Raw genomic sequence first — 25,925 nt, 5'->3', positions numbered from 1 at the left:
CACAACAGACCAAAAACAAAACACAACTGACGGACAACCAACAACATTCGTATTTGTGAGTGCATACATGGGGTAAGAACTCTCACTAATACACTCATCTAATATACAAAAAGAGCTGGAAAGACAAACGCTCGAAAACTTATATTCGAGTATACTGAACACGGCGTATGTATTTTTCTAGATGATCTCAAAGTTTGGTTGCGGAAAGTATCACGATTGTCTTAGTGCTTGTCCAAAAAATAAAAAAGCTCTATTCATATACGGATAGCTTACAATTTTCTTCATTTATTTACAAACATTTCCGAAGTGAAATCTTTTGAATATCTTCTTTTTTGTATCGCTTGGTATGTGCCCTGGGCACTGTGACCTTTACTTATATGCTATCAGTGATACGAACAATTAATTGGTTATCCTATCTGCACTGTTTCGGTTGGACTACACACTAGGTTCACTAGTCCCGGGTAACTATAGCCGCCCGCACGGACTCGTATGTCGCTTTTGCAGATTCAACCCTACAAAATAGAAAAACATGTAATTAGTATACTTTTGTTCATAGCAATTCACTTGTATCGTACAACCTCAATGCTAGTAACGGCTTCAGTGCACTTCGAATGTTCCCATAGACATTTGGATTGATGGCCTCTTGAACCCGTAGAATACTATTCGCTGCATCCGGAGGTCGCGTAAACAGTCGGGAAGGCCGCGACGGTAGACCCTTGCTAGCCGCGTAATCTTCCAGTGTCCGCTCTCGGATATACAGTAGGGGCCGAATGATGCGAAGATGCGGACCCGCGGGACTGACGGCTTGCATAGCGTTAAACTTTCCATTATACAGTAATGAAACAAGGAAACGGTCGGCCAGTTTGTCCAGTGTGTTGGCCAGTGCGAGTACGTTGTAGCCTTTGCGGTGCGCTAAGGCGGCCAGCTTGTGTTGAAGGTTCTCTGGCGATTCTGTTGCAGGAATTGATAACATTTATCAGTTCAACTCCAGTGTTCGCATGAAACTCACCTTTATGTTCGTAGAAAAATTCGACACCAAGTTCACGGAGGTACAACATCAAGGCCCGTGGGTCGACCCCGCAATCACCAAAGGTAACTGTGGCCAGCTGGACATTGCTGAGATGTCGTGCTCGGATGAACTGCCGTAACAGGTGCAGCAGGCACAGCGACGAACTGGAACCGGACAGACAGACCAGAATACGATCGCTATCCTTGATCATGGCGAAATCATCGAGGGCCTAGAAGAAGTGATAGTTTATTGAGTACTGTATCAATCGCTCGATATTCTCATGGAAATCTTTCGTTGTTGATTATTTTAGGGAATTTTTTGTACCATGCAAAACTATAGTTAACGCTTTCAGTTAAAGCATACCGATGAAGATTGTTGATGGAGAAGCATCGATTAGCTGCAAAGCGTCTTATAAGGGTGGAAAAAAAACTTCAAAACTTATTCTCTGGAGTTGTCCAAATTGGTGTGCGTAATAACGAGCATCATAGTTTGTTTATAACGTGCTGTGATATTTTCGAATTTTTACTTGTGAAATTGTGTGTGCACATAGAATATTTAGTGTCTAAAGTGTACTATAGAAAGATCTTCATCAGGATAAGTAGAAGTGCAGTAATATCTGCTGCTTATTTTGAATAAATTTTGCAGTTTTATTTGCTTTCCGCCACGGCTGGCTGCCGTCGGCATTGTTTTTTTCTTTTTCAATTGTCTCTGCCGGTAGTGTTGTGTCGCCGTACAGCATCCACTGTGTGGGTAAAATTGAATGTGCAAAGTGTAGTCAAACGGTTGTGATCAACGATGTCGTTTACTGTTGTAACTGCAAACAGAGATTTCACTCTCGCTGTGTAGGCATCGGTAATGCGGCTATTAAGTTAATCAATGCGAATGACAATCTTCTGTTCAAGTGTGATAATTGTCTATCGGTTCAGTGTTGTCATGAGCAGAATGTATCGGTTTTGGATGTCAAAGTAATAAGAGACGAGATGAACAAAATTTCTGCCTCTTTTACAGATTTGCAAAACAACATTGCTGCTCAGATAGACAACGCGTTCAAGATCGGGATGGAAGAAATGAGATTGAATGTAAATGGTACTCTAAAGGAAAGAGTTGCCGATTTTGAAAAATTATTGCATGAAAAAATGAATAATATGACTCGGTCATTTTTTGAAAATAAACGTGATAGGGATTTAGTTGCGATGAATAGTGTGATATCTGAACCGGCTGATCTCAGCCGTAATTCAGCTAAAAAGGTTAAAAAACGAAAGTTGAATGAAGATGAAAAACAAGGTTTTAGCGGTGAACCGATGACTTATGCAAACGTTTTGAGCGGTAGTAAGAAACGTAAGGCTTGTCCGGTCATCGTGATTAAACCAAAAGAGTCCACCCAAAGTTATACATAGCTTCGGCCCTCACAAGTTCCTATCTCACACCTCCACGAGTCATATGATTACACTAGACTGCCGGTTGAAACATGGATACAACTGGTTGGTGTTGCCTGGGCAATGTTGTCATCCGACAATAGCTAAGTGAGGAGGTGCGACGCGATCATTGGCGCGTTAACCATATTCCGGCGGTGGAGGAAATGCTTCGCCAACCCGAGCGTCTGTTCACCAAGATGGTGCGGCTCAAAACAGCGTCTGATCTCCATGTTAGGAGCGGCTGATCAACGTCCTGGTGGCAGCGCGGGACTCTAAACAGAGCTGACACGATGGTCCCCCGGCGAGACAGGGGGTTGGGGAAGGCCCAACGAGCCGCCCCGGAAAACAACATGTTACAAACAACGTAAGAGATAATACGGATCGGAACAATCGGCATGGACCTAGGCAACGAAATAAGGACTACGATTGGTAACTTGGGACATGGAACTGCAAATCGCTCTGCTTTCCAGGATGCGACAGGATAATTTATGACGAGCTACATCCACGCAACTTCGAAGTCGTAGCGCTGCAGGAACTTTGTTGGACAGGACAGAAGGTATGGAAAAGCGGGCACCGGGCGGCTACTTTCTACCAGAGTTGTGGTACCACCAGCGAGCTGGTAACGGGCTTCATAGTACTGGGTAAGATGCGCCAACACGTGATGGGGTGGCAGCCGATCAACGCAAGGATGTGCAAGTTGAGGATAAAGGGCCGGTTCTTCAACTACAGCATCATCAACGTGCACTGCCCACATGAAGGAAGACCCGACGACGAGAAGGAAGCGTTCTACGCGCAGCTGGAGCAGGTCTACGATAGCTGCCCGCGACGGGACATGAAGATCGTTATTGGGGACTTGAATGCTAAGGTAGGACGGGAGGCAATTTACAGACCGGTAATCGGACCAGATAGCCTGCATGCCGTGTCTAATGATAACGGCCATCGGTGCGTAAACTTTGCGGCCTCCCGTGGTATGGTAGTCCGAAGTACCTTCTTTCCCCGCAAAGGTATCCACAAATCCACCTGGAGATCACCCGACCAACAGACAGAGAACCAAATTGACCACGTTTTAATCGACGGCAGGTTTTTCTCCGACATCATCAACGTTCGCACCTGCCGCAGTGCGAATATAGATTCGGACCACTACCTAGTAGCTGTGTGCATGCGCTCAAAACTATCGACGGTGTATAACACCCGCCGAAGTCGAACGCCGCGACCAAATATTGAGCAGCTGCGGGACGCCGAGGCTGCACAGGAATACGCGCAGCAGCTGGAGGCAGTGCTACCTACGGAAGAGCAGCTTGGCGCAGCTACCCTTGAAGATGGCTGGAGGAGCATCCGATCCGCCATAGGTAACACTGCAGTAGCGCTACTAGGTACAAGGGCCCCGAATCATAGAAATGACTGGTTTGACGGCGAATGCAAACGGTTAGTCGAGGAGAAGAATGCAGCACGGGCGAGAATGCTGCAACACCGTACGAGAGCGAACGTGGAACGATACCGACAGGCACGGAACAGCCAAAACTCAGTCCTCCGGAGGAAGAAGTCCGAAGTACCTTCTTTCCCCGCAAAGGTATCCACAAATCCACCTGGAGATCACCCGACCAACAGACAGAGAACCAAATTGACCACGTTTTTATCGACGGCAGGTTTTTCTCCGACATCATCAACGTTCGCACCTGCCGCAGTGCGAATATAGATTCGGACCACTACCTAGTAGCTGTGTGCATGCGCTCAAAACTATCGACGGTGTATAACACCCGCCGAAGTCGAACGCCGCGACCAAATATTGAGCAGCTGCGGGACGCCGAGGCTGCACAGGAATACGCGCAGCAGCTGGAGGCAGTGCTACCTACGGAAGAGCAGCTTGGCGCAGCTACCCTTGAAGATGGCTGGAGGAGCATCCGATCCGCCATAGGTAACACTGCAGTAGCGCTACTAGGTACAAGGGCCCCGAATCATAGAAATGACTGGTTTGACGGCGAATGCAAACGGTTAGTCGAGGAGAAGAATGCAGCACGGGCGAGAATGCTGCAACACCGTACGAGAGCGAACGTGGAACGATACCGACAGGCACGGAACAGCCAAAACTCAGTCCTCCGGAGGAAGAAGCGCCAGCTCGAGGACCGAGATCGCGTAGCGATGGAAGAGTTGTACCAAGCTAACGACACTCGGAAGTTCTACGAGAAGCTGAACAGCTCTCGCAAAGGCTTTGTGCCGCAAGCCGATATGTGCAGGAGCTTGGACGGCAACCTCCTAACAGACGAGTGTGAGGTGATCGAAAGGTGGAGGCAGCACTTCGACGAGCATCTAAACGGCGATGCAGTAGAGCGCGAGGACGGTATGGCAATTGATCTTGGTGCACGAGCAGAAGACATCAGAATTCCAGCCCCCGATCTTCTGGAGGTGGAAGAGGAGATTGGTCGGCTGAAAAACAATAAAGCTGCTGGAGTGGACCAACTTCCCAGCGAGCTATTGAAATACGGTGGAGAAACACTGGCTAGAGCCGTGCACTGGGTCATTGTCAAGGTTTGGGAGGAAGAACGAGTACCGGAGGAGTGGATGGAGGGTATTGTGTGTCCCATCTACAAAAAGGGCGACAAACTGGAGTGCTGCAATTACCGGGCAATCACTCTGTTGAACGCCGCCTACAAGGTACTCTCCCAAATACTTTGCCGTCGACTATCACCATTTGCGAAGCAGTTCGTGGGGCACTACCAGGAGGGATTTATGGGTGCCCGCGCCACCACGGATCAGATATTCACGGTTCGGCAGGTTATGCAGAAATGCCGCGAATATAACGTGCCCACACATCATTTGTTCATCGATTTTAAATCGGCGTACGACACAATCGATCGGGACAAGCTATGGCAAATTATGCACGACTACGGATTTCCGGACAAACTGACGCGGTTGGTCAAAGCGACGATGGATCGAGTGATGTGTGTAGTTCGAGTTTCGGGGGCACTCTCGAGCCCCTTCGAAACCCGAAGAGGTCTAAGGCAAGGTGATGGGCCCTCGTGCCTACTATTTAACATTGCCCTGGAAGGTGTCATTAGAAGAGCGGGGATTAACACGAGTGGCACGATATTCCAAAAGTCGGTTCAACTGTTTGGTTTCGCCGACGATATCGACATTGTGGCTCGGACCTTCGTGAAGATGGCGGATACGTACATTGGACTAAAGGCTAAAGCCAAACGGATTGGACTAGTCATCAATGCATTGAAGACGAAGTACGCGAAAGGAAGGGGTTCACGAGAAGACAATGCTATCCTCCCACCTCGAGTTTAAGTTGGTGGCGATGAAATCGAGGTGGTTGATGAGTTCGTGTATCTGGGAGCACTGGTAACTGCCGACAACGATACCAGCAGAGAAATTCAACGGCGCATTATGGCAGGAAATCGTGCATACTTTGGTCTCCGGAGGACGCTCCGATCGAGTAGAATTCGTCGCCGCACCAAGTTAACCATCTACAAGACGCTGATCAGACCGGTAGTCCTCTACGGGCATGTGACATGGACTATGCTTGTGGAGGACCAACACGCCCTTGCGGTCTTCGAGCGGAAAGTGTTGCGTACCATCTTCGGTGGACTGCAGATGGAAAACGGAGTGTGGAGAAGGCGAATGAACCACGAACTGCAGGAGCTGCTTGGGGAGCCATCTATCGTTAACACCGCTAAGATAGGCAGGTTGCGGTGGGCTGGGCATGTTGTAAGGATGTCAGACGACAGCCCGGTAAAGATGGTTCTTGAAACCAATCCGTCAGGGACGAGACTGAGAGGTACACAGCGGGCAAGGTGGATCGATCAGGTGGAAGACGACCTGCGGACCCTACGCAGACTGCAGAGCTGGCGAACTGCAGCCATGGACCGAGTGGAATGGAGACGACTCTTACGTACAGCAAAGGCCACACCACGGCTTGGGACTGTTTGGTAAGGTAAGGTAAGTCCACCCAAAGTAGCGAAGCTACGCGGGAGTTTTTAAAATCAAAATTGAATCCTAAAACACACAAGATTAGTAACTTTAAAACCGGGAAAGACGGCTCTGTTATTGTTGAGTGTGCAACAAAAGAAAATGTGGAGGTTGTGAAAAATGGCATTGAAGGTAATCTGGGTGAAAGCTATACAGCTGTTGTTCCCACACCTCCGGTGCCAAGATTAAAAGTGTTGGGCATGAGCGATCAATATTCCTCAGATGTCTTCATTGACTTTTTGAAGACATTGCAATTGGAGATGTCGAAATCTTGCGTACGTATGAAAATCCACGTTTCACGTATAACAAACAAGTACAACGTTGTGATAGAAGTCGATAAAAAGACTTATGACTGTTTATTATCCGCGAAAAAAGTGAATGTTGGGTGGGATCGGTGCCCTATAGTTCCAGCGATAAATGTCCTTAGATGGTTCAAATGTGGAGAATTCGGCCACAAGAGTACAGATTGCAAAAACCATGAAACGTGCTCTTTGTGTAGTGAGCATCATAGAACTTCGGAATGCACATCCACTGTATTGAAATGCGTTAATTGTTCTAAATACAATAAAGATCGTAAAATGAATCTGGACGTTAACCATGCGGCATCTAGTTCAGAGTGCCTAGTTTATAAAAAATTGTATGATCAAAAAAAAGGCAGCCTGCATTTCAATAAATAGCAATCAGGTTCCAAGAATGTGTGTAGCTTAGATATTATATATTTGAATATTGCTGGTCTCTCTACAAACTACGTAGCTTTACGTCAGATTGTAGAGTTGAATCGTCCATTTTTAGTTTTTTTGTCAGAAACACATATAGTAGATATCGATGTTTACCTGTGCTTTGCTTGCTGAGTTCGGCGGGAATGGCCTTGTTGGGACTGTAGCATTTTAGCTGTGGGCTATATTGGGTGTTGGCTTAATTCAGATGTGAATAATGTCCAATTGATTGAAAGAAGTAAAATAATTAGAACTTGGTAATCTTGGTCGTAGAACGGCTTAGAAATTTGTGTTTAATTTTTTTTTTTTCAGTAATACTGCCGTTTAAGCATTGGAATATTATGGAGGATTTTATATCTGTATTGACAAAACCAGTCCGTTTTTTTTGCTTTATGGTTTAATTGAAGTAATAACTAATTATCTAATAGATAAATCGTCTACCTCAAATCTTTGTAGGGGTAAGAGGCGGGACCATCATCATCATCCAGTTGACTCTTAAAAATATATCAATACATGGAAATGGAAATGCTGCTATTGCAAACTTGCTTGAGGATGAGAAACAATTTCGCGTGGAATTAGACTTGAGAGTGTGATTATTGTTCATAATATCTTTGGAGAAGCCTCCAAGGTAAATTTGACGTGATCACATGATCAAATGATTGAATTTGCAACAGCAGCATGCTGCAGCAGTATTGCTACAAAAATTCATTGGTAAACCTTTCGTCAGATATTAAATTAGTTTGAATGACATAACTTTTGCTACAAGAATCGTAGCGTCTTGCAATCTTCAGAAGAGTTTTTCCCAGGAAAATCTCTTATAAACATCATGTATCGATATTTTAGGAGCCAACTGGACATCTCTAGAAAATAAGTTTTGAAAAAGTGGATTTTCCCATATAAAATCGTATGAAAACTTCAAAAATCGGGCGCAAAAATATAGTTTCACCGATCGATCTGAAAAGTTACACAGTTGTTATAGAACCCATAACAAAGATAACTAGAACAAGATACCTAACTTTCATATTTTTCATTTATTTTGAACACGACCGATTTCCGACGGTTAGTGCTGCCATCTGATAACTTAAATTCTCATAAAATTGTTACTATGAGCAAAACCGTTTTATCGTGCATCGATCTTTAAGCTGTTCAAGATTGTATATGAAAAAGGTGTAGCAGTTTGGTCAGCTCGACGCTTAAGATAACATGCAGATTAATGATATTGTCATTTTTTGCACTTAATGCTATTGCCATATTTTTTGCACTTCAAAGTATGAAGGAAAGGGTGAAATTGACTGTCAGAGTGGGGGTTTTTATTGAGGGATTATATTTATTTTCAGGTCCCATTCTACCAAAACTTAAAGTTTGATATGTCGCAAGCCAGGTTTCAGAACCATTGTGCATATGGTCGGATTCACCGAGGCACCCGATTTTTGCTTAATTAACCTCGGCAAGAGTGGAAAATTTGGCTGTAAAGCGTGCTCATAGCGGTTATCAGGAAGTGCTGATGGTACGCTTAATCTCAAATGATGCGCCGATAATTCTTGATTCTTCCGGAAAGTTTTATGTTTGAGGACTAAACATTCGTACACATTATTATCATTTTTCGGATGGCAGCACCGTACAGTCGTCCACATGGATACTGAAAAAATTGTTTCGCCTTTCAGCAGTCATGTCTTGGCCTTGTCGTCAGTTGATTTTGAGTATACATCATATTAACAGTGTATAAATTAGGTCGACTTTTACTCACGCGCAGCGACAATCATGTCCGATGAATTCTGCAACAGGCAGGTATCTTGGTCTAATCGTCTTTGCCCATAAGGAACACGAAAAGTGCATGGGAGCGAAAAAATAACACAATCGCTTTTTCCTATATAACCGTGTTCCAGTCTACTGATTTATGTTGATAGATTAAATTCAACAGAATCATAACAATTTGAACATTTTTATAAACTAACACAGCCTGCTGCTAACAGTGCTGACAACACGGGCTTTCTTCAACCCCCTTCCCCTCTTTCCCGCTACGTAACGATACGTAACGCAGACTAAACCCTCCCCCCCCTCTTCATGAGTTACGTAATTTAATTTTTTTTATTATTATTATTAAGTTTTAGCCCATTCCGGCCGATTTTTCGCGGAAATTAGTTACGATCGCGCTGTTTATTAGTGTAAAGAGAAGAGTATATGTACTTTGTTCGAGTGGTTACGCGACTCTTATGAGCCAGTATTTGTGGAAAATGTTCCAGTCGCTACCGGCGTGAAAATATAAACAACACCCAGAAAGAAAAAAAGTGATGTGAAAAATAGCAAGATTGAAACTTTTTAAAGGTTTCATGATGAAACCAAATGTGCAAAATGAGTAAATTTGGTGCTATGATGCTGGTTTAGCAGTTTTACAATAAATAATTGCAGGTTAGTAGAAAAATTAATGATATTTTATGAGGCATTCCTCCTGCGGTAGTATACAGGAGGAAGCCATCTGTCCTCCCATGCTTGCATCCTGCCCCGTTTCACGTTAATCTTTTTCATTTGTCATTGGGTTTCGTTGTCATCATTTTTCTCCACTTTGACAGTAATGTCAAAAAGGACAATGTTGCCGATAATCAGGGGTAAATACTATATTGCAGAAACCTAACAAAAAAATTGCTAGAGTAACAGTTTATTTAACTTTAGTTCAGCCGAAATTCGCTCCAGTTCAGCCGATAATAGCTTAATAATCAACGAAATTGTTTGTTGGGACGTACGCTTCACGACATAGCATTTGTAGAACGACGCAAAATATTCAAAAAAATGCAATTTTTAATTTTTCAAAAAAGGGAACTAAAATAATTACACGGGAAAAATTTTAGTGCTATCAAAATTTGAATATAAAGTTCTCACATTTCTCCATCATAGATTTCTTAGCAGAAGTTTCATAATAACATCTGGTTCCAATAAAGAAAATTCATGAGAAAACTCAACTCATTTTTAAAACTAAATAAAACTAAAATTTAAGAAAAAAACTAAATTAAAAAAAATCATTTATCATAATAAGCCTTTAAATTTAAATAACTGCCTAAATCATTTAGCATTATTGAAACACCATTCTAAATAAACATTCCAAAAGATCCTATCTGCTTTCATCGTTTTTCCGGAGCGCCTTATCCTTTTGGTAATGGTTCAGCTTTAGAAAATCTCCCAAGCGTGGTTTTCGTTCAGAAGGCTAGAGTGATCCTTCCGCTATCAACTTATGCAAATAACGTGTCATTAAAGGTGTTAAATGAGTTTTGTTGATTGAATGAAAAGGATAGGATCTTTCGAGATGTTTCTCTAGAATTCTTCTTGAAAATTTTAGACTTGAAAAATACTCCTAAACCTAAGTTTCAAGAAAAAAAAAACTCATTTTCTTTTCTTCATCACGACTTTGTATCAAAAGTTTGGTTATAACATCTAGTTTATTTGAAAAAAAAAAGAAGAAGTAAAAACTCGCTATTTTCAAATTAAAATTGAGTAATAATTTGGAAATTTTCGTTAGTAAATCTTTTTACTGGGTTTATTTTTTTACAAGGCATTATCAGTTTCCTACAATTCATTCTCAGACAACTTTAAACAATTTCTGAGCAATAACGCTTTGTGTAAAGCCTATGCCAAAATGCATACGCATTACTTTTCAGTCGTTTTTTTTTACATCTGTGAAAAATATTCAGTTTAATAAGTCAAATACACGGTTAAAGTTTCATTCAAATTAAAAATGGTCGAAGGGATTTTTTTGTACTTTCAGGAAATTTGCCATGAATTTGCTTCCTATATTGATCTTTTGACAACTGGAAAAGGGCCGAACCTTAAATTCAGTCCTAATTACTCCTGATACTAAAATTTTTTATGCTCAAATTTCTGTAGTCTTTCCTAGAGTTGATCATACCATTACTAATTTTGTTTCTCAGAATTGTTCAGTTGGCACTAGAGGACTGAGAATTTCTAAATAATAATTTCTTTCATCGACCACACCAAGATACTTGTGAATCTACTACAACAAGGCAACAATTCAATAAAAAAATGACGTCATTGGATATACATTTACTCATTTTGCCCTACCTCTCTATCTCTTCATCTGCCTTCTTTGACGCGCGTTTTGATTTCATCAACAAACAACTGTCAAAATCCAAAAGCGGACATTTTCCCGATTCGTTTAAAATTTTGTTCTCCTGATTGCAATTAAAGTAATCGCCGATCCCGGTGATTGATTTGCACGCGTCTTTTTTCACCGTGAGATTTTTTCACTTCGTTCTCACCGTGAGGTGACATCCGTAATAAGCCCCAATATGTCTGAACAAAAACGTTGAACAGTAGAAATGATGATGAAAATTTATTCAATCTAAAGATAAACTTGTTTTGTTGTCAACTAAAATTTATAGTCAGCTCATGGTAAAAATTCGAACAATGTGAAGTAAAACCGTAAGGGGAGACAGCTGGGTATAGATTTGCATCCACTTTGGGAACCACTCGCTGATTGGTTGAAATTAAAAACCCCGAGTGCGTTGAAATTTATCATCAGGCTTGCTGAAAGTGTTGCTGAACAACATGTTTCGTTGTTTTGATTTATGTTTTTATGATGTTATAATCTAAAATATTTCCAAGTGAACATTCAAAATAAAGTACAAAGCGTACAAATACGGGTGTAGTGAGAGATCCGACTTGGATCATCACTTATATCGATTACTAAAAGATCTAAAAGAGCGCAAGGAGACAATACGGTTATGCGTGAAGCATAAGAACAGCATACTGCTGCTCAATGTCGGAAGTAAACAGTGTAGTGTAAGCTTATTTCTACTTTTGAATCCGTTCTGGATTAAGTTTGGAACATACCTGTTGAGGCATATTGCTTGTGCGGAGAGTACAATTCAGATGGGTCAATGAATCAATCATAATCACTGATTAATGACACGTTTGATTTTAAGGATATTAAAGATGCAGATTCCCCGGTAACACTCAGACGGTAAAACTATCGCCTGCAGGGGGAATTGTACATAATGCTGATAAAAAGCATCAAAAACATTCAAGTATTTTCCGAGTGAATGGCATCACTTACGAAAAATTCAACAGGGATCATCGAGGTGAGTAAGTAAGAAGAGTAAAGCAGGTATTAGACGAAGCAAATATTTGCTATTATTGGTACGATTTTTATTTGCACAAAATTTAAATCTGTATTAAAAAATAGCAAATATTTGCTTCGTCTAATACCTGCTTAAGAAGCCAGATGTCTCCCCTTAGATAAAACCTAATAGCTATCTCAAAAAAGTTGAAAAAAAAAATAAAAAAGCGAAAAAATAAGAAAAAACGAAATAAATTGGACATCGTTTGCTAATGACACTGAACATTTGTTTACATTTGCACAAACCTTTTGTTAGTTTATGCTAGAATTGTTCATGAATGGTTCATTCATTCATTACTCATCATTGAAACGTTCATTGAACAACGTGAAAAAAACCGGTATACAATAGGCCAAAATCAGACGGTGTCCATAGACCTCTCTGTCACCTCTGGTATTAGTGAGTGACTGCACTAGCGCTTGAATTTAATGATTGAAAATGAAATTTAAACGCATATAAAAGGAAAATCACGTATGAGATTGTTTTGATGAGTTGGTAATGGAATATAATGAACCAATATATTTTACAGTAAAGTGAGACTTTGCCACAAAATATGTATAATACATATCTAACTTGAAGAAACCAATATTTTTAGTTGTATCAATTCGTGAAACAGTACACAAAACATGTTAGGAAGCCAAACGTCTTAGTAAGTTGAATCATGATAAATCTCTATTCAATTCTAGTACAAAGTAGTAGTAGAATTTAATGGAAACCTTGCCTTTTTGCAGCATTCAATTTTTCTCTAAATGTTTGTAGAAAAGGTCATATAAAATATTTAATTGTACAAGGCTTGATTCAATTGTTTTTACTTTCTTGAAACGATTATCGAATAAGAGTAATTTAACACTTATGGATCAACCGTTAGTAAACAGATATCAGTTATATCTTACATGTACAGCTAATTTTTGAAATTTTGTTGGTTTCAACGGACAACCCGCATATTTTTGTACCGAAGAAAACAAGCGAAATAGCAGTACGACCGTGAAGCAAACTAATTATCCAACTGTTTGTTTAAGGTTTGACTGTTGGAAATGTAGCTCGGTAAAAATACTCCTCTTGAAGCAATAGAGAACAATAGAGAATAGAATCGCAACTAAAATAACACAAGCTAATATCTGTTAACCATTGAATGCGAAAGAATCAACAAAAATATATATATATATATATATATATATATTTACAATGATGTCTTCATGCTTTTCAAGACTAAAGATATATTCCAGTACCTACTTTATATAAGAGGCGATTATCCGGGCAATAATCTTGTTTCGGTGTATAGTTTTGTTAATGGTTATAATAATTCAGTTGTTGCAATAATCATTATCATGACATTATTGTACTACTTGCAGTCACTTTACATGAAATAATTACCAGTATAGTAAAAAACCTTAATGAAATAATTACCAGTATAGAAAAAACCTTAATGAAATACCATCCAACCACCGTTTAGAGTGAAATTTGACGTGTTGCATTTCAAAAAGTAAGCGCGGAAGAGAACGAAGAAGTTCATGCCTGAGTGTCTGTGAGTACCGGCGAGGTGCATCAAGTGCAGTATGTTCAGTTAGGGCAAAACAATATAAAACACTGCGCTTAAATATTGGTGTAGTTTATTATTCGTCTCTCAATATCGAACTTTGTTGCGTTGCTTTTCAATCAATATCGAACTCTTTTGGTTGTATATAAATGTATGTATAAGTATATTGATATCTGTTTAACACGAACACACGGAATCACATTTTTACCGATGATAGATTCGTGGTGACTTTCTAACGATATACAAACTCTAACTGATTAAAAAATCACAGGAAGGTTGTATGCAAAGCCACGACCGCAAGGTTGAAGTAGAATACTTTTACAAGAAAGATAACCCGGTTGCTTGCGTATCAGTCATTTTTTCTAGTAAATAAACGTTGACCGTTCATTGGCAGTATTGTAATTTCACTTTGTTTGATATTTTGAATCTATTTTATTGAATATTTTTAAAATTTTGTGCAAATGAGAAGTTGAAGTGCTGCCGAATTGTACTATGCACATGCGATGCGATTCGCCTTGCCGTGGTGAAATGTACAGCTCTTCTTAAGGCGAAGTAGAGCTATACATTTCAACAGATTTCGTCTTGCCGAATCGCATCGCGCCGTCATTTGCGTTCTGCATAACCATAGCCAAACACTTAGCGACGTTAACACGTAATAATAGTCAGAGCATGCATGTAGATGACGAAAATCAACTTTGGATTATAGCGCAAAACGAGAAAATATTAAATTATTCAAATTAATCAAATATTCATTTGTGTTCTTAAAATTTCAGTTGTTCTCTGATATCTGTTTAATATCTGATGAAGGCTCTTATATAGGCCAAATAATGCATTCCCAATTTACTAGGTCCATAACTCTGTCGACCGTGCTTGGGAAAGCAATCATATAACGACCAATCAGAGGTCGAATTTTTCGTTTTGACAAGGCTTTTCCAATCTATTGCTGCAAAAACGAAGGAAATCCATCGAAAACTAACCGATTTATTAGCATTTGAAGTATTTTATTTGACATATTATTATTATTTGACATATTTTTCACTTTTTTCGGTTTTAGATTTTCACTTCACATCCCTATGTAGCCAAACTTCCTGAGAGAAGTATTCTACTTCAAAACCGCGCTGCTCCTGAGACGTGATGACCAACCACAGGACAAGTGTTTAATTTGAAGGCAGCCACAGGCGCGACCCGCTGCTATGGTCTGTTACTGCTGAGTGCCGACATCTGCTGCTACTGCTGTCAACGTTGTGGAGGTCCATCCAGTTCACCCTCCGACTAATGAATGTAGCTAGTTTTCCCAGAAACACTTTTTTATAGCCGAAGGGTGCTACGTAATAGGCCACGCCTTTCAGTTCAGGCTTACGATTTCCTTATGTTCTTTAGACGAATTATTCCACAGTTCGCATTTGATTTTTGTATCCAGCGAATAAACACCGATGGTGCTCTCACACACGCAACGGTTTTAACCCGCATCTTATTGCGGTTTTTAACATCAAGCGATTTCGTTTGCTCGCTGTTGCGTGTTGCATCATGTTGCAACTTGGCAGCTGGGAGACGACGAAATTCTGTTTATGCTGATTGATTGAATCGACTTCATAATAGCTCTGCATAGTCGAACTAACTGTCTTTGTGAATGCGGTCTAGCAGGGCAAATTATTAACCTTCAATTATTTGTTTATTTGCCTTGAAAAAGCATTTTGCGGTTCAAAATCGGTTGCTAATTACAACCTTTGAGCTGCCCTAACATTGGGGGAATTAAGATACACGGACAACATGCACTGTGGAAGCTATTTCACATTCAGTAAATTCGACGGGTGCGACAGATTTAAATTGCTAGGATGCAACACAGAATGCTTGCTTGCGTTGACAAAAATTATTAACTTTCAATGACTTGTTTATTTGCCTTGACAAAGGCATTTTGATTTCCAAAATTGGATTTCCTGATGGCAATCTTCATGCTGCCCCAACACGGGGGGAATAATGGCTGTCTGGCGACACGCGCTGAGAAAAACCGCGCTGCTCCTGAGACGTGGTGACCAACCACAGGGTTAGTGCTGCTGCTAAGGAAGGACGACTGCTGTTGTCGCTGTCTAGAACTATTGTGAGCGGCTCCGGCTGAAACAGGCTCTTATATAGGCCGAAAAGCATGTTTTCAATTGCAAGGTATATGATCCTGTCGACCGTGCTTGGGAAGCAAGCATATAACGACCAATCAGAGGTCGAATTTTTCGTTTTGACAAGGCTTGACTATTTTCAATAGTACAATAGTGTGTATAATAAAGTTACAATTATCTTATTTTGGGAAGAATCTTAGAAGATTTTCCAATCTATTGCTGCAAGAACGAAGGAAATCCATCGAAAACTAACCGATTTATTAGCATTTGAAATTGGACATATTTTTCACTTTTTTCGGTTTAGATTTTCATTTCACATCCCTATGTAGCCGAACTTCCTGAGAGAAGTATTCTACTTCAAAACACTTGATTCGCAACGAAAATTATTAAACAATATATTCAAGCTGGTTTTCACAAACAATAAACATGACTTCAAGCAGATTCTGTACTTCCTAATACAAAAACTATCGAAAAAGCTTTGTTTCCTTCTTAAACTTTGAACCATTCTAGCACTACAGTTAACATCTTTTAAAGGAGAAATAGAAAAAGAATTGAAAAAGAAATAAATTGCAGTTGTAGGCATAAGAAGATCACGGAAACAATCACATGGACAGCACAGGACAGCTCTTAGTAATAAATCATTACACAGTGATCAAGGAACTATGGTTAGTTGTAAACAGATCAGCTCTCACTGTGGATGTGTGTTAATCAGTACAAGCGTCTAGATGATTGTTCAATTATGCCACCGAATTAGAGTTGGAAAAAAGTGGATGTTAGTGTAAATGACAAACGCAGGCACAAACGCAAGCCAGATATTTAGTCATTAACCTCGGCTGCTTGTTTCCAGATGTCCTTCGGAAGGTTATGCCATGTTGCAACTTCAGGACTGCCTGTTGCAGGTTCGTGCTCTTGCGAAGGCGGGCTTTTCATTACTGCTGGCTGTCGAATCAGCGGATTTTTAGATGCGACCTCAACTTCCGGTGTGGCCGGAAGTCGTGATTGCAGAGTTTCAACCGGGACTGGTGCTGCCGACTCTGAAACAACTCTTCGTTGGAAAAGTTCACATTGATTGGAACACTCCTCCAGCTGGGCTGAAATGGTACGGTTTCTACCGAGTGGATAAGATATTTACATTAAACTTCAGTTTCCACTAGCGCAGCCTATAAAAATTTTACCTATCTCGGATGGCAGCAGCAGCTTTTAGCTTATCATCCTGCTCACTAAAGCTCATGTTTATCCCTGAGTCCTGCGAGGACATCGACGACATGAGATCTATTTTTTTAGCAATAGCGCCAGTATACGAAAAAGTAGGTGCAAAATTATCCGGACTCGGTGCAGTGAGAATAGCATTTGGTCGGGGAAACGATTCGGATCGGTGTTTGTCAATGTCTGCGGACTTGGGCCGGTCAGCTGGGGTGATATCGCTATAACGTTGTTTTATTAAACTAATGGACAGATAAAAAGCAAAGCAAAGCGAAAAAGGAGCAAAGAAAGCAGTTAGTAATTTAGTCCCGAGTAAGCAAGGGCTGTTAAAGTTTATTACAGTCTGGGCCCTCCGCCGCTAGGCTTCAAAACATCGGGGGGAGAATTTTTCCGCATTCCCAAACTACTATCCGGTGAGATAATTCCGTCCACTGCATTCATTGCATCGCGGATTTCCGATTTAACCTCTATCATCATGCCTTTGCTGTACTCCTTGAGATAATCCACCACATCACTGGTAGAGATAGAATCTCGTTTGTTGTCGTTAGAGAAGCTGCAAAAATAACCACATGAGCATCTTATTTTACCTCGTGGAACTTTCTCCACCGAACCTAATATTTCCCAATGAATTAAAGGCCGTTCCGCTAAGGTCCACGCTATCGGTACTTTCCAGTACGTCTTCGACTTTGGATATGACTTCACGGATTTCCGACTTAATTTCGGTGGCAAGTTCTTTGGTTACTTCCTTCACGTAAGCCTGAATATCCTCGGCGCTATCACTGCAACTACTGAAAAACAAATCAGCAAAATTTTCATCAATTACAATTACACATAAGAATAGTTCAAAAAGAGCAAATCCAAAAACAACATTATTTTTCAACTAGTTAAAAAAACAACACGCAATGAAGCAACACATCAACGTTAAGATGCTAACCTTCCCGTGAACATTGCTTGCAGGTTCGACAAGCTTGGTGCTTGCGAACCGTCGAAGCTGGCTGCTACTGCAGTAGCTAGATTCTCGCTGCTAGAGCCCATGCTGAGATCCGTCTGGCTACTGCAGGAACAGGACCTCTGTTTCGGTTTAACCGCCAAAATGGGTGGCGGCGAGCGTTCGCTGTGAGTACGGACCAATCCAGCATCTATCTCAACACCCGATGTTGGAATCACCATTGAAGTATTCGAATTCTTGGTTTGCCGGCGTGAATGTTGAACAAAGCCTAGATGATATCGAGTTTGCAGTCCGAGAATATCCAGACCGGTGTCATGATTGACAGTACTATTGCTAACACCACCACCATCGACAATACATGTGTTAGTTCCATTACTGTGTATGGGGCTGCCAGCCTTTGCCGATCTGGTTGTTGATGAGCCCCAGCTATTACATCTGCATCAAGTTTGCCATATTAGAGGAAAAATTTAGTTTTGTTGTCAATCAACGAATCAAAAAAAAAGCGGCTGGTTTATTTTGCTATGCGAGTTGTTACGGTTAACGCGACATGCAAATGAACAGTAATGAGAATTGTCATAAATACCTGTTTCTACTGGTGTTTCCGATGGCGTCATGAGTATTCAGACTGTTTACTCGAGGTGGGCTGTACGTACTGACTTCACCTCCAAGCGAAAACCGCACAATTGGTGGCGATGAAGTCGGTGTTGGTGTCGGACTATGCGATTGTTGTGGAGAACTTGAGTGCTGTCTACGAAGCGAAAGTTGCATCGGTGATGCGGGAAGACTTCTGCTTTTGAACCGTTTTATATCTAATGCTGACAGACTATGGTGTCGGTGGATCATAATTAGCGAAGGATTCTCTGCAACTGGTGATAAAATTGAAATATACAAAATACTATCGATTATTTACCCATTATTGCTTACTTTTGGTGGGGTCGAATGGCACGGTATTTTTGACACTGTGAGAATGACCAAGTAACAGCTCATGTGCTTCTCCAGGTAACATATACCAGCGAAGATTTTCTAGCAACGAATTCGACAGCTTCAGGATAATTTCATCAGAAGCTGATCTCTGGGCCATTTTGCGGGCTCGGTTGAACAGGTTTCTAGCCGTCTGTAAACAATCAGGGTGGCTTTGTGGAAATGTTCCCGGGCCTGATATTCGCCTATCAGAGAACAGCATTTTTCCGTCCGTATATCGAATCGTTCCGAGCCACTTGCGTTCCTTGGCTAACGAATTAGAATGATGTCTCCATTCTCCAGTCCTATTGTCTATCTCATACTGAGGCAATAATTTCCACGCTTCTGTCGCGACCATTTTTAGAGCTTCTAATATGAACGCCACTTCCGCTTCTGTCATAAAGAATGGAAACGTAATCCTTATGTATCCTGGGTGAATACCACCTGCTTTAATCGAACCATCGTTTAGCACTTTTTCGTACTCGACTGCAAGTTTCGGATTTATTCCGAGAGAATCCGCTATCATATTATCTGCTGTTGCCTGGATCCCAAATACATCGTTTAACACGGCTACCACGAAACGATGGTGTAGGAAAGCCCCACGCGGATGGCGAACCATGAAACACAGAGTCGGTAAACGTTTAGCTGTTGTGCATAATGGCCCTAGCAGAGCGATCTCGGGAATAGTTCGCACATGTGCTAGCATTTGCTTGCATATTTTCTCCATCCGATGCATGATGGCTTGAACTCCTAGCGATTCTTTCAATTGCAGAACCAAACCTGCTCGTACTGCACTTACGACCCCTACGGTGTCACTCAAGAATGATGCACTGTTTTCCACTAACTTTCGTTTAACAACCAGAACTCCTGGAGCTTGCACCCCACCAACCATGCGATTACAGTGGAAAAAAATGGCATCTTTTTGCGCTCCTGGTAAAATCGGGTTAGTGTTGATTGGTGCACATGAAACGGCTACACTGTGATCCCAGATTGATAACGCGTCATACTGATGCAGCAAAATCGTGGTAGCTACATCATCCGCAAGTATGCCTGTCAAGCGAGAAGCTCCGGAAAACAATCCCACCATCATTCGTTTGGCATCGGCAAATTGAAGCAAGCGCTTCTCCAAATCAACTAAATCTAGAAAGCCTTCGTGATTTTTAGCAATTTTTTCTACCAACCAGCCAGCATCCAACCATGGTTTAAGATTGCCGATGGGTTCTGCATTGCTAACAAACAGAATTGGAGCCAGTTTGTTCCCGCTATCGTACGCTGTAGTGGACAGTAGAAAGCACAACCGTTCTGCAGGATTATCACAGAAAACGATCGCATCCTCGGGGACTGCACCGACAGCTGCACGAACCAGATCACGAGCTTCATTGCTGGTGATGAAGAAAAAAACCAAGTAATGGATAAGCAATCATAATTGGATAGCGGACTTATGAAATACTCACTCATACAGATGAGACTGCAAACCGGTGACGGCGGAAATGCAGTTGGTGTCACCGAAGGCGGGTAGTACCTCTTTGTTGATGTAGTCTTCTAGAAACTGAAGCGAACGGCCCGAGGAAGCGTAATCAGCATAAACAACTGGAAAAAGGAGAAATGTTATACGTTACGAGTGTGGATGGATTTTCAACAGAATTATCAATTTTTAAACTTCGAGCGTTTATGTGCACCAATATAGAATTTGTGAACCTTTTAGCTTCTAAGATATATGCAAAAAAAAAACTTCATTACGCGTGCATTGTCGTGGTAGATTTTTCTGGGTACGAATCAATATTTTGATATAGAAAAGCGATAAAATCGATGTAGGATGTGTTTAATATTTTATCACAGAGAACCAGCGTTGCCAGGTCATATTTTTATAAATCTGGAAAAGGCAAAAAAAATATGGAAAAAATCTGGAAGTCATTTCGTGGGGTACGTAAAATTTGAGGTGACAAAATTCCAAAATTTCGCGCCAAATTTGAAGTGATGACCTTTTTACGGAACAGAGAAAATAAAATCTGGATCATTCATGGAAAATCTGGATAATTGGACATCAAATCTGCCTACCTGGATACATGTTAAAAAAACTGGATAATCCAGGTAAATCTGGATACCTGGCAACGCTGCAGAGAACAGACATCTGGCGACATCGGCTTGTGGTGCCCCAGTTGAACTGCATAAATATTGCCTTATCGATATTTCATCGATATTAGTGCTTCGTTTGCCAGTGACGTGACGCAAGCGCCACATAGCGGGAGGATTACCACTTACTGGTAAATGACGGTTGCAAGTTTTTACACATCCTTTGAAAATAAGATGTACGTCTGTTCTCGGTGATTTTATATCATAATAACTACCACGTGTGCAGAGTTAATGAATATACAAACAAAATAATTGTAATTTATAAGTCGTAAGAACGATATTTTCACTACTAAAGGTAATGTCCAATTATGTAATAAATCTTGCTCACTGTTCCTACTTGCATGCAAGAAAAATGAATCGCTTGTTCATTGCTTTTGAGCCGTAGCTCACATGCATGGTTGCCAAATGTGAAGATTTACATATATTTTTATTTTTAGAAATGCATTTTTCACTTTGATGAAGTTGTTGATTTTAACAATGTAACGAATAAACAATGAATATAGATTACTGATAATTTCAAAATTTTGTTTGGTTTTTTTAAATTTCGATAAGGTTTCATTTTTGTTGTTGTGAATTGAACGCTTAACCCAAGACCTGAAAACTATCTTTAAAAGTTTCAAGACCTAATTTGAAGTACCTCCATATAAATATGCTAGTTTGTTGCCAGTTTTTCGTTTCCAGAGCATTGGGACAGAGGATTGGGAAAGACAAACCCACGGTCGAGTAATGTGTCGATAACGATCTATCGTCATAAGAATAAAGGAATGCATGCAAGATGTTGATATCATTGTGGCAACCCTTCCGCTCAGAAATGCGAGAGCGTGTTCATTTTCATTCACGCGCAAGCTGTTCGCTTTTCTTTTCTCTTGAATTCATTTCGAGTCGAACTGTCAAAACGTTAGCATCGCGTCTAGCTGTAAGCGTGTTTAATTAAAAAGTTTTTCTGAAAATCCACTCAAAATAAGTGCAAAATGGAAACAATTTTCGAAATTCAACGTCGCCTACACGAGGAATGTGACAGGCTAGTAATGGCGATGTCAGAAGAGCTGCAGTCTCCGAAAAAGACGGTAAGTTTACAACTTTTTTCCAAAAGGGATTTTCTTCATATTTGTATACAAATTACAGACGAAAGAAAAGGTACTGGCGGATCACCGAATTAAAATATACCTGGAGCGGTATCAGAGCTGCAGCCGATCGTTGCTAGAACTGTATCAGGACAAGGACGGCGAGCGAAAGCAGGAAATCACGAATATGAGCGTTAATGAGTTTAAGGAATTCTATAGTCAGTTTAATTCGCTGGTTGAGTTTCATCAGAATCACGGCAATAATGTGGCAGTTCCAGCTTCGATTGAATTCGCAAAGTTGCGCGAGCAGCTGAACGATCCAAACTATCTGGCGGAGATTGTTAAATTCAGTGACGTAGAGAATTACGGCCAGTATCTGGATCTTCACGAATGCTACGACAGTTATATTAATCTGAAAGGGGTAGACAAGATAGATTACATTACGTATCTGTCGGAGTTCAATAAGTTTTTGGATGTGCCGCGGAAGCAGAAGAATTTGAAGTATAAAATATATTTAGAGCTTCTGCACGATTATCTTTTCGGATTTATCACTCGAAGCCGACCGTTGTTTTTTGAATTAGAGCATACAGTGAAGCGAAACGAGTTGCAATTTGAAGATCTGTGGAAAAATGGAGAGGCACCCGGTTGGGAGCGAGGCAAAGATGTGGATGTTGAGGACGCTATGATCAATTTGAACGAGTTTGGCAAATGGGAAGATTTGACCTATTTGGGATTGGATCGGCTCAAAGCCGCACTGCAGGTGAGACTATTGATTTTTTTATTCTATGCTCTTCATTAATACGAGTTTACTTTAGGCCATGGGTATGAAGTGCGGTGGAACACTAGAGGAACGCGCGCAACGTTTGTTCGCCTGTAAAGAGGATCGAAACAAGGAAAGTGAGCATAAGCGCCTTGCATACAATCAGAAAGACAAAGACATTGCCTTGCTGGAGTACAAGATCAGTAAATTGGCGGAACTGGTTGACGATCAAATCTACGAGACAAAGATTAACTTGCAGCGCAAACAAGCCCGTTATACTTTGGATGAAAGTGACGAAGATAGCATGGATGAAGTCGAATCAGACGATGATGACGGAATACCGTACAATCCAAAGAATCTGCCCTTAGGTTATGATGGGAAGCCGATCCCGTACTGGCTGTACAAACTGCATCAGTTGCACTTTACGTACGAATGCGAAATCTGCGGCAATTATAAGTACAATGGGCCGAAAGCGTTCCAGAATCACTTTTCTGAGTGGAGACACGCGCACGGAATGCGCTGCTTGGGTATTCCGAACACGGCTCATTTTGCCAACATTACAAAAATCGAGGACGCACTAGTTCTCTGGGATAAAGTAAAAGAGCAAACCTTTTCCAAAATGTGGGTCCCGGCCAATGAGGAGGAATTCGAGGATTCACGGGGTAACATTCTCAGCAAGAAGGTTTACCTGGATTTGCAGAAACAAGGTTTGCTGTAAGGTAGAAGTCGGTCGATTTAGTTTAAGTGCAGTGCAGTACATTTCTTCTACAGTGTAGTTGTGTAATCAACAGAGAAATAAATTGCTAAATATAAACCGGTTGGCGCCGGCATTATTAGGACAACTTGTGTTTGATTCCTTTTTACTTGCTAAGGCAAGATCTGTTGCGGACGGTTTTGTCTAGTTTTTACAATTAGTACATTTGTTCGCTTTGTGTTTTGTAACTAGGCATGTTGATGAAATTTTAGGTATTTGTGATTAATAGGCCACAAAAATAATACAACAGGGAACAAATGTATAAACCCTCATTTAGAACTCTATGTGAGTTACCTGGTCATGATAGTTTTGTTTAGTTGGTATGCACATACGCACTATGTATTATCAAAGAATTTTTTTCAAAACTGTGGTACGAGGCGTACAAAAAAGAATTTTGCTACACTGAGAGAAAAACACTTAAGAATTTCATAAGTTACAACTTATGAACATGCATAATTTTGATTTCATTAGACACTTATGCATTACATATCGAGCTTATAAATTTCATAAGTATATTTTGGAGTTTTCATATAAACGATATATGCATCCCATACGCGTAACTTATGATTTTCATTAACGTCAACATTCTGTCATATCTTATTAAATCTGCAAAATGGCAGACCAGAATTTTTGTTCCTATTGCTAGTGCACCGTCATATAAGTGTTTTAAGATATTGGATGAAGCTAAGCTGAAATTAGCACAGCTGGTGTCAGTTGTTGAAAATTGGAGCAAAAAAACTGTAAGTACCTCTCTACAAATTCTACCATTACATCATGTCATCTATATTTATTCTAGCGACTATTAAATCTTGTGATCATTAAAGAGGACGCTGACGACATTATTTCCCGAATTTCAAAACCTATATATTATATATTTGCGATATTTGTGAGTAAAGAATAAATAAGATCTAGAGTAAAAAAGTTTTTTTTTAACAAAACATGTTAACATACCCTGGTATTATAAATTTCATGGCAGCAACTATGAACTTTATAACAATCAACTAATGATATTCATAACAATCTCTCAATGGAGTTCATATTGAAAAGCTATGATTTTGATATGTCTGTACATACGACCAAAAAATTTTCTAAGTATGACTTATGAAAATTGTTAGTAGTCGAGAATAAAATTTCCCCTCCATTTCATAAGACAAACTTATGACTTCTATAAGGAATCCTTGTGGCGCAAAATCATAAGGGGTTCTTATGGAACTAGCAAAATGTCGATTTTGCCCCAATTCCCCTACAATACTAAAATAGGTTTATCTGCTGACATTTTACGTTGATCAGACACCTACCATTCGATTTCTGAGACTTTTTTACTCAAAATAAGATATAATTTGACTACCACTTTAAGATATTAGCGAATTACCATTAATGCTCAGAAATAATCGATATTATTTTGCTTTGTGAAATATACTAAAACTATGCCAAACCCGGTTTCGTAGAATCACCCATCTGAGCTCAGTTTTTGTCCGATTTAAGATCTGTTTCTTTTTTTTCAAAAGATGGGTAAAAGGATGCTAATATGTGGACAAACTCTTAGAATTTTGATATTTGGTTTTAAAACAAAATGGCGTCGAAAAAACCTCAAAAATTTCCAGTTTCTCAAAAATTCAAAATGGCGCCATTGTTGCCCCTTAAGTTGAAATATGTTCAAACTCAGGGAAATTTATTTTCGCATCAAACTTCATCAAAAAATCATACATAGGAGCCAAGGCAAAAAAATTGTTGCACTGTGTAATTCAACGTGAAAAAGTGTTGGACACGAAAAATTTTTTGCTAGAAATGTTCTTAAGAATTTTAGGCAAATAAAACGTTTGTCTAAAAAACTTTGGTTTAGAATTTTGGAATAACCGTTTTTTTAAATCAATTTTCGATATTTAAATCAGTATTTTTCGGTGAAAAATCTCGAATTTAATATTCAATAAACAAAATTTCAGATTGTGCCTAAAGCCATATCTTGATAACTTTTCTCTTACTCTTGTGAATATTAAGATATATTTATATAAAAAACCTAAATTAATCCACCTAGCGGTCAGACCCAGCCTTTCTCATTCAATTTTTCATTTGTAAAAATAGATTTACATGAACGCTTCAATCCAATAAATGTATATTCACTCTTTAGGTTCTAAAATATTGATGTTGTAATCTTTACATATAAAAATGCAGTCAAGTCTGTCTGTCTGTCTGATCCATATAGGCCCGAAAACTACCGA

At 40.2% G+C, this 25,925-nt stretch overlaps 2 protein-coding genes across 5 annotated transcripts in view; one reads left to right on the top strand and one right to left on the bottom strand.

Moving 5' to 3' along the window:
- Window positions 1-257: 257 nt before the first annotated feature.
- Window positions 258-25,925, bottom strand: part of LOC129719614 (uncharacterized) — a 122,177-nt gene continuing 96,509 nt past the window's right edge. The window contains exons 2-13 of one of the 4 annotated variants that reach the window (XM_055671012.1): window positions 20,450-20,585; window positions 18,960-20,377; window positions 18,619-18,901; window positions 18,021-18,470; window positions 17,698-17,874; window positions 17,427-17,639; window positions 17,059-17,328; window positions 16,880-16,991; window positions 16,712-16,837; window positions 1,010-1,238; window positions 579-951; window positions 258-512 (exon numbers count right to left, since the gene is read on the bottom strand). In XM_055671012.1, coding sequence (XP_055526987.1) covers window positions 452-512; window positions 579-951; window positions 1,010-1,238; window positions 16,712-16,837; window positions 16,880-16,991; window positions 17,059-17,328; window positions 17,427-17,639; window positions 17,698-17,874; window positions 18,021-18,470; window positions 18,619-18,901; window positions 18,960-20,377; window positions 20,450-20,585 — 3,848 coding nt within the window. In that variant the 3' untranslated portion in view covers window positions 258-451. Of the gene's footprint in view, window positions 513-578; window positions 952-1,009; window positions 1,239-14,733; window positions 16,409-16,711; window positions 16,992-17,058; window positions 17,329-17,426; window positions 17,640-17,697; window positions 17,875-18,020; window positions 18,471-18,618; window positions 18,902-18,959; window positions 20,378-20,449; window positions 20,586-25,925 lie in introns of those variants that run through there. The other 3 variants (XM_055671009.1, XM_055671016.1, XM_055671024.1) reach the window with 3 other exon arrangements.
- Window positions 21,995-23,794, top strand: LOC129719637 (splicing factor 3A subunit 3). The gene is made up of 3 exons (XM_055671033.1): window positions 21,995-22,195; window positions 22,254-22,952; window positions 23,008-23,794. The coding sequence occupies exons 1-3, from the start codon at window positions 22,100-22,102 to the stop codon at window positions 23,668-23,670; spliced, it is 1,458 nt and encodes a 485-aa protein (XP_055527008.1). The 5' UTR covers window positions 21,995-22,099; the 3' UTR covers window positions 23,671-23,794.

The sequence above is a fragment of the Wyeomyia smithii genome, chromosome 1 (genome assembly GCF_029784165.1).
Source record: "Wyeomyia smithii strain HCP4-BCI-WySm-NY-G18 chromosome 1, ASM2978416v1, whole genome shotgun sequence".
NCBI lineage: Eukaryota > Metazoa > Arthropoda > Insecta > Diptera > Culicidae > Wyeomyia > Wyeomyia smithii.
Note: the sequence above shows the minus strand (reverse complement) of the source record. Positions and strands in the feature narration are given on the sequence as shown.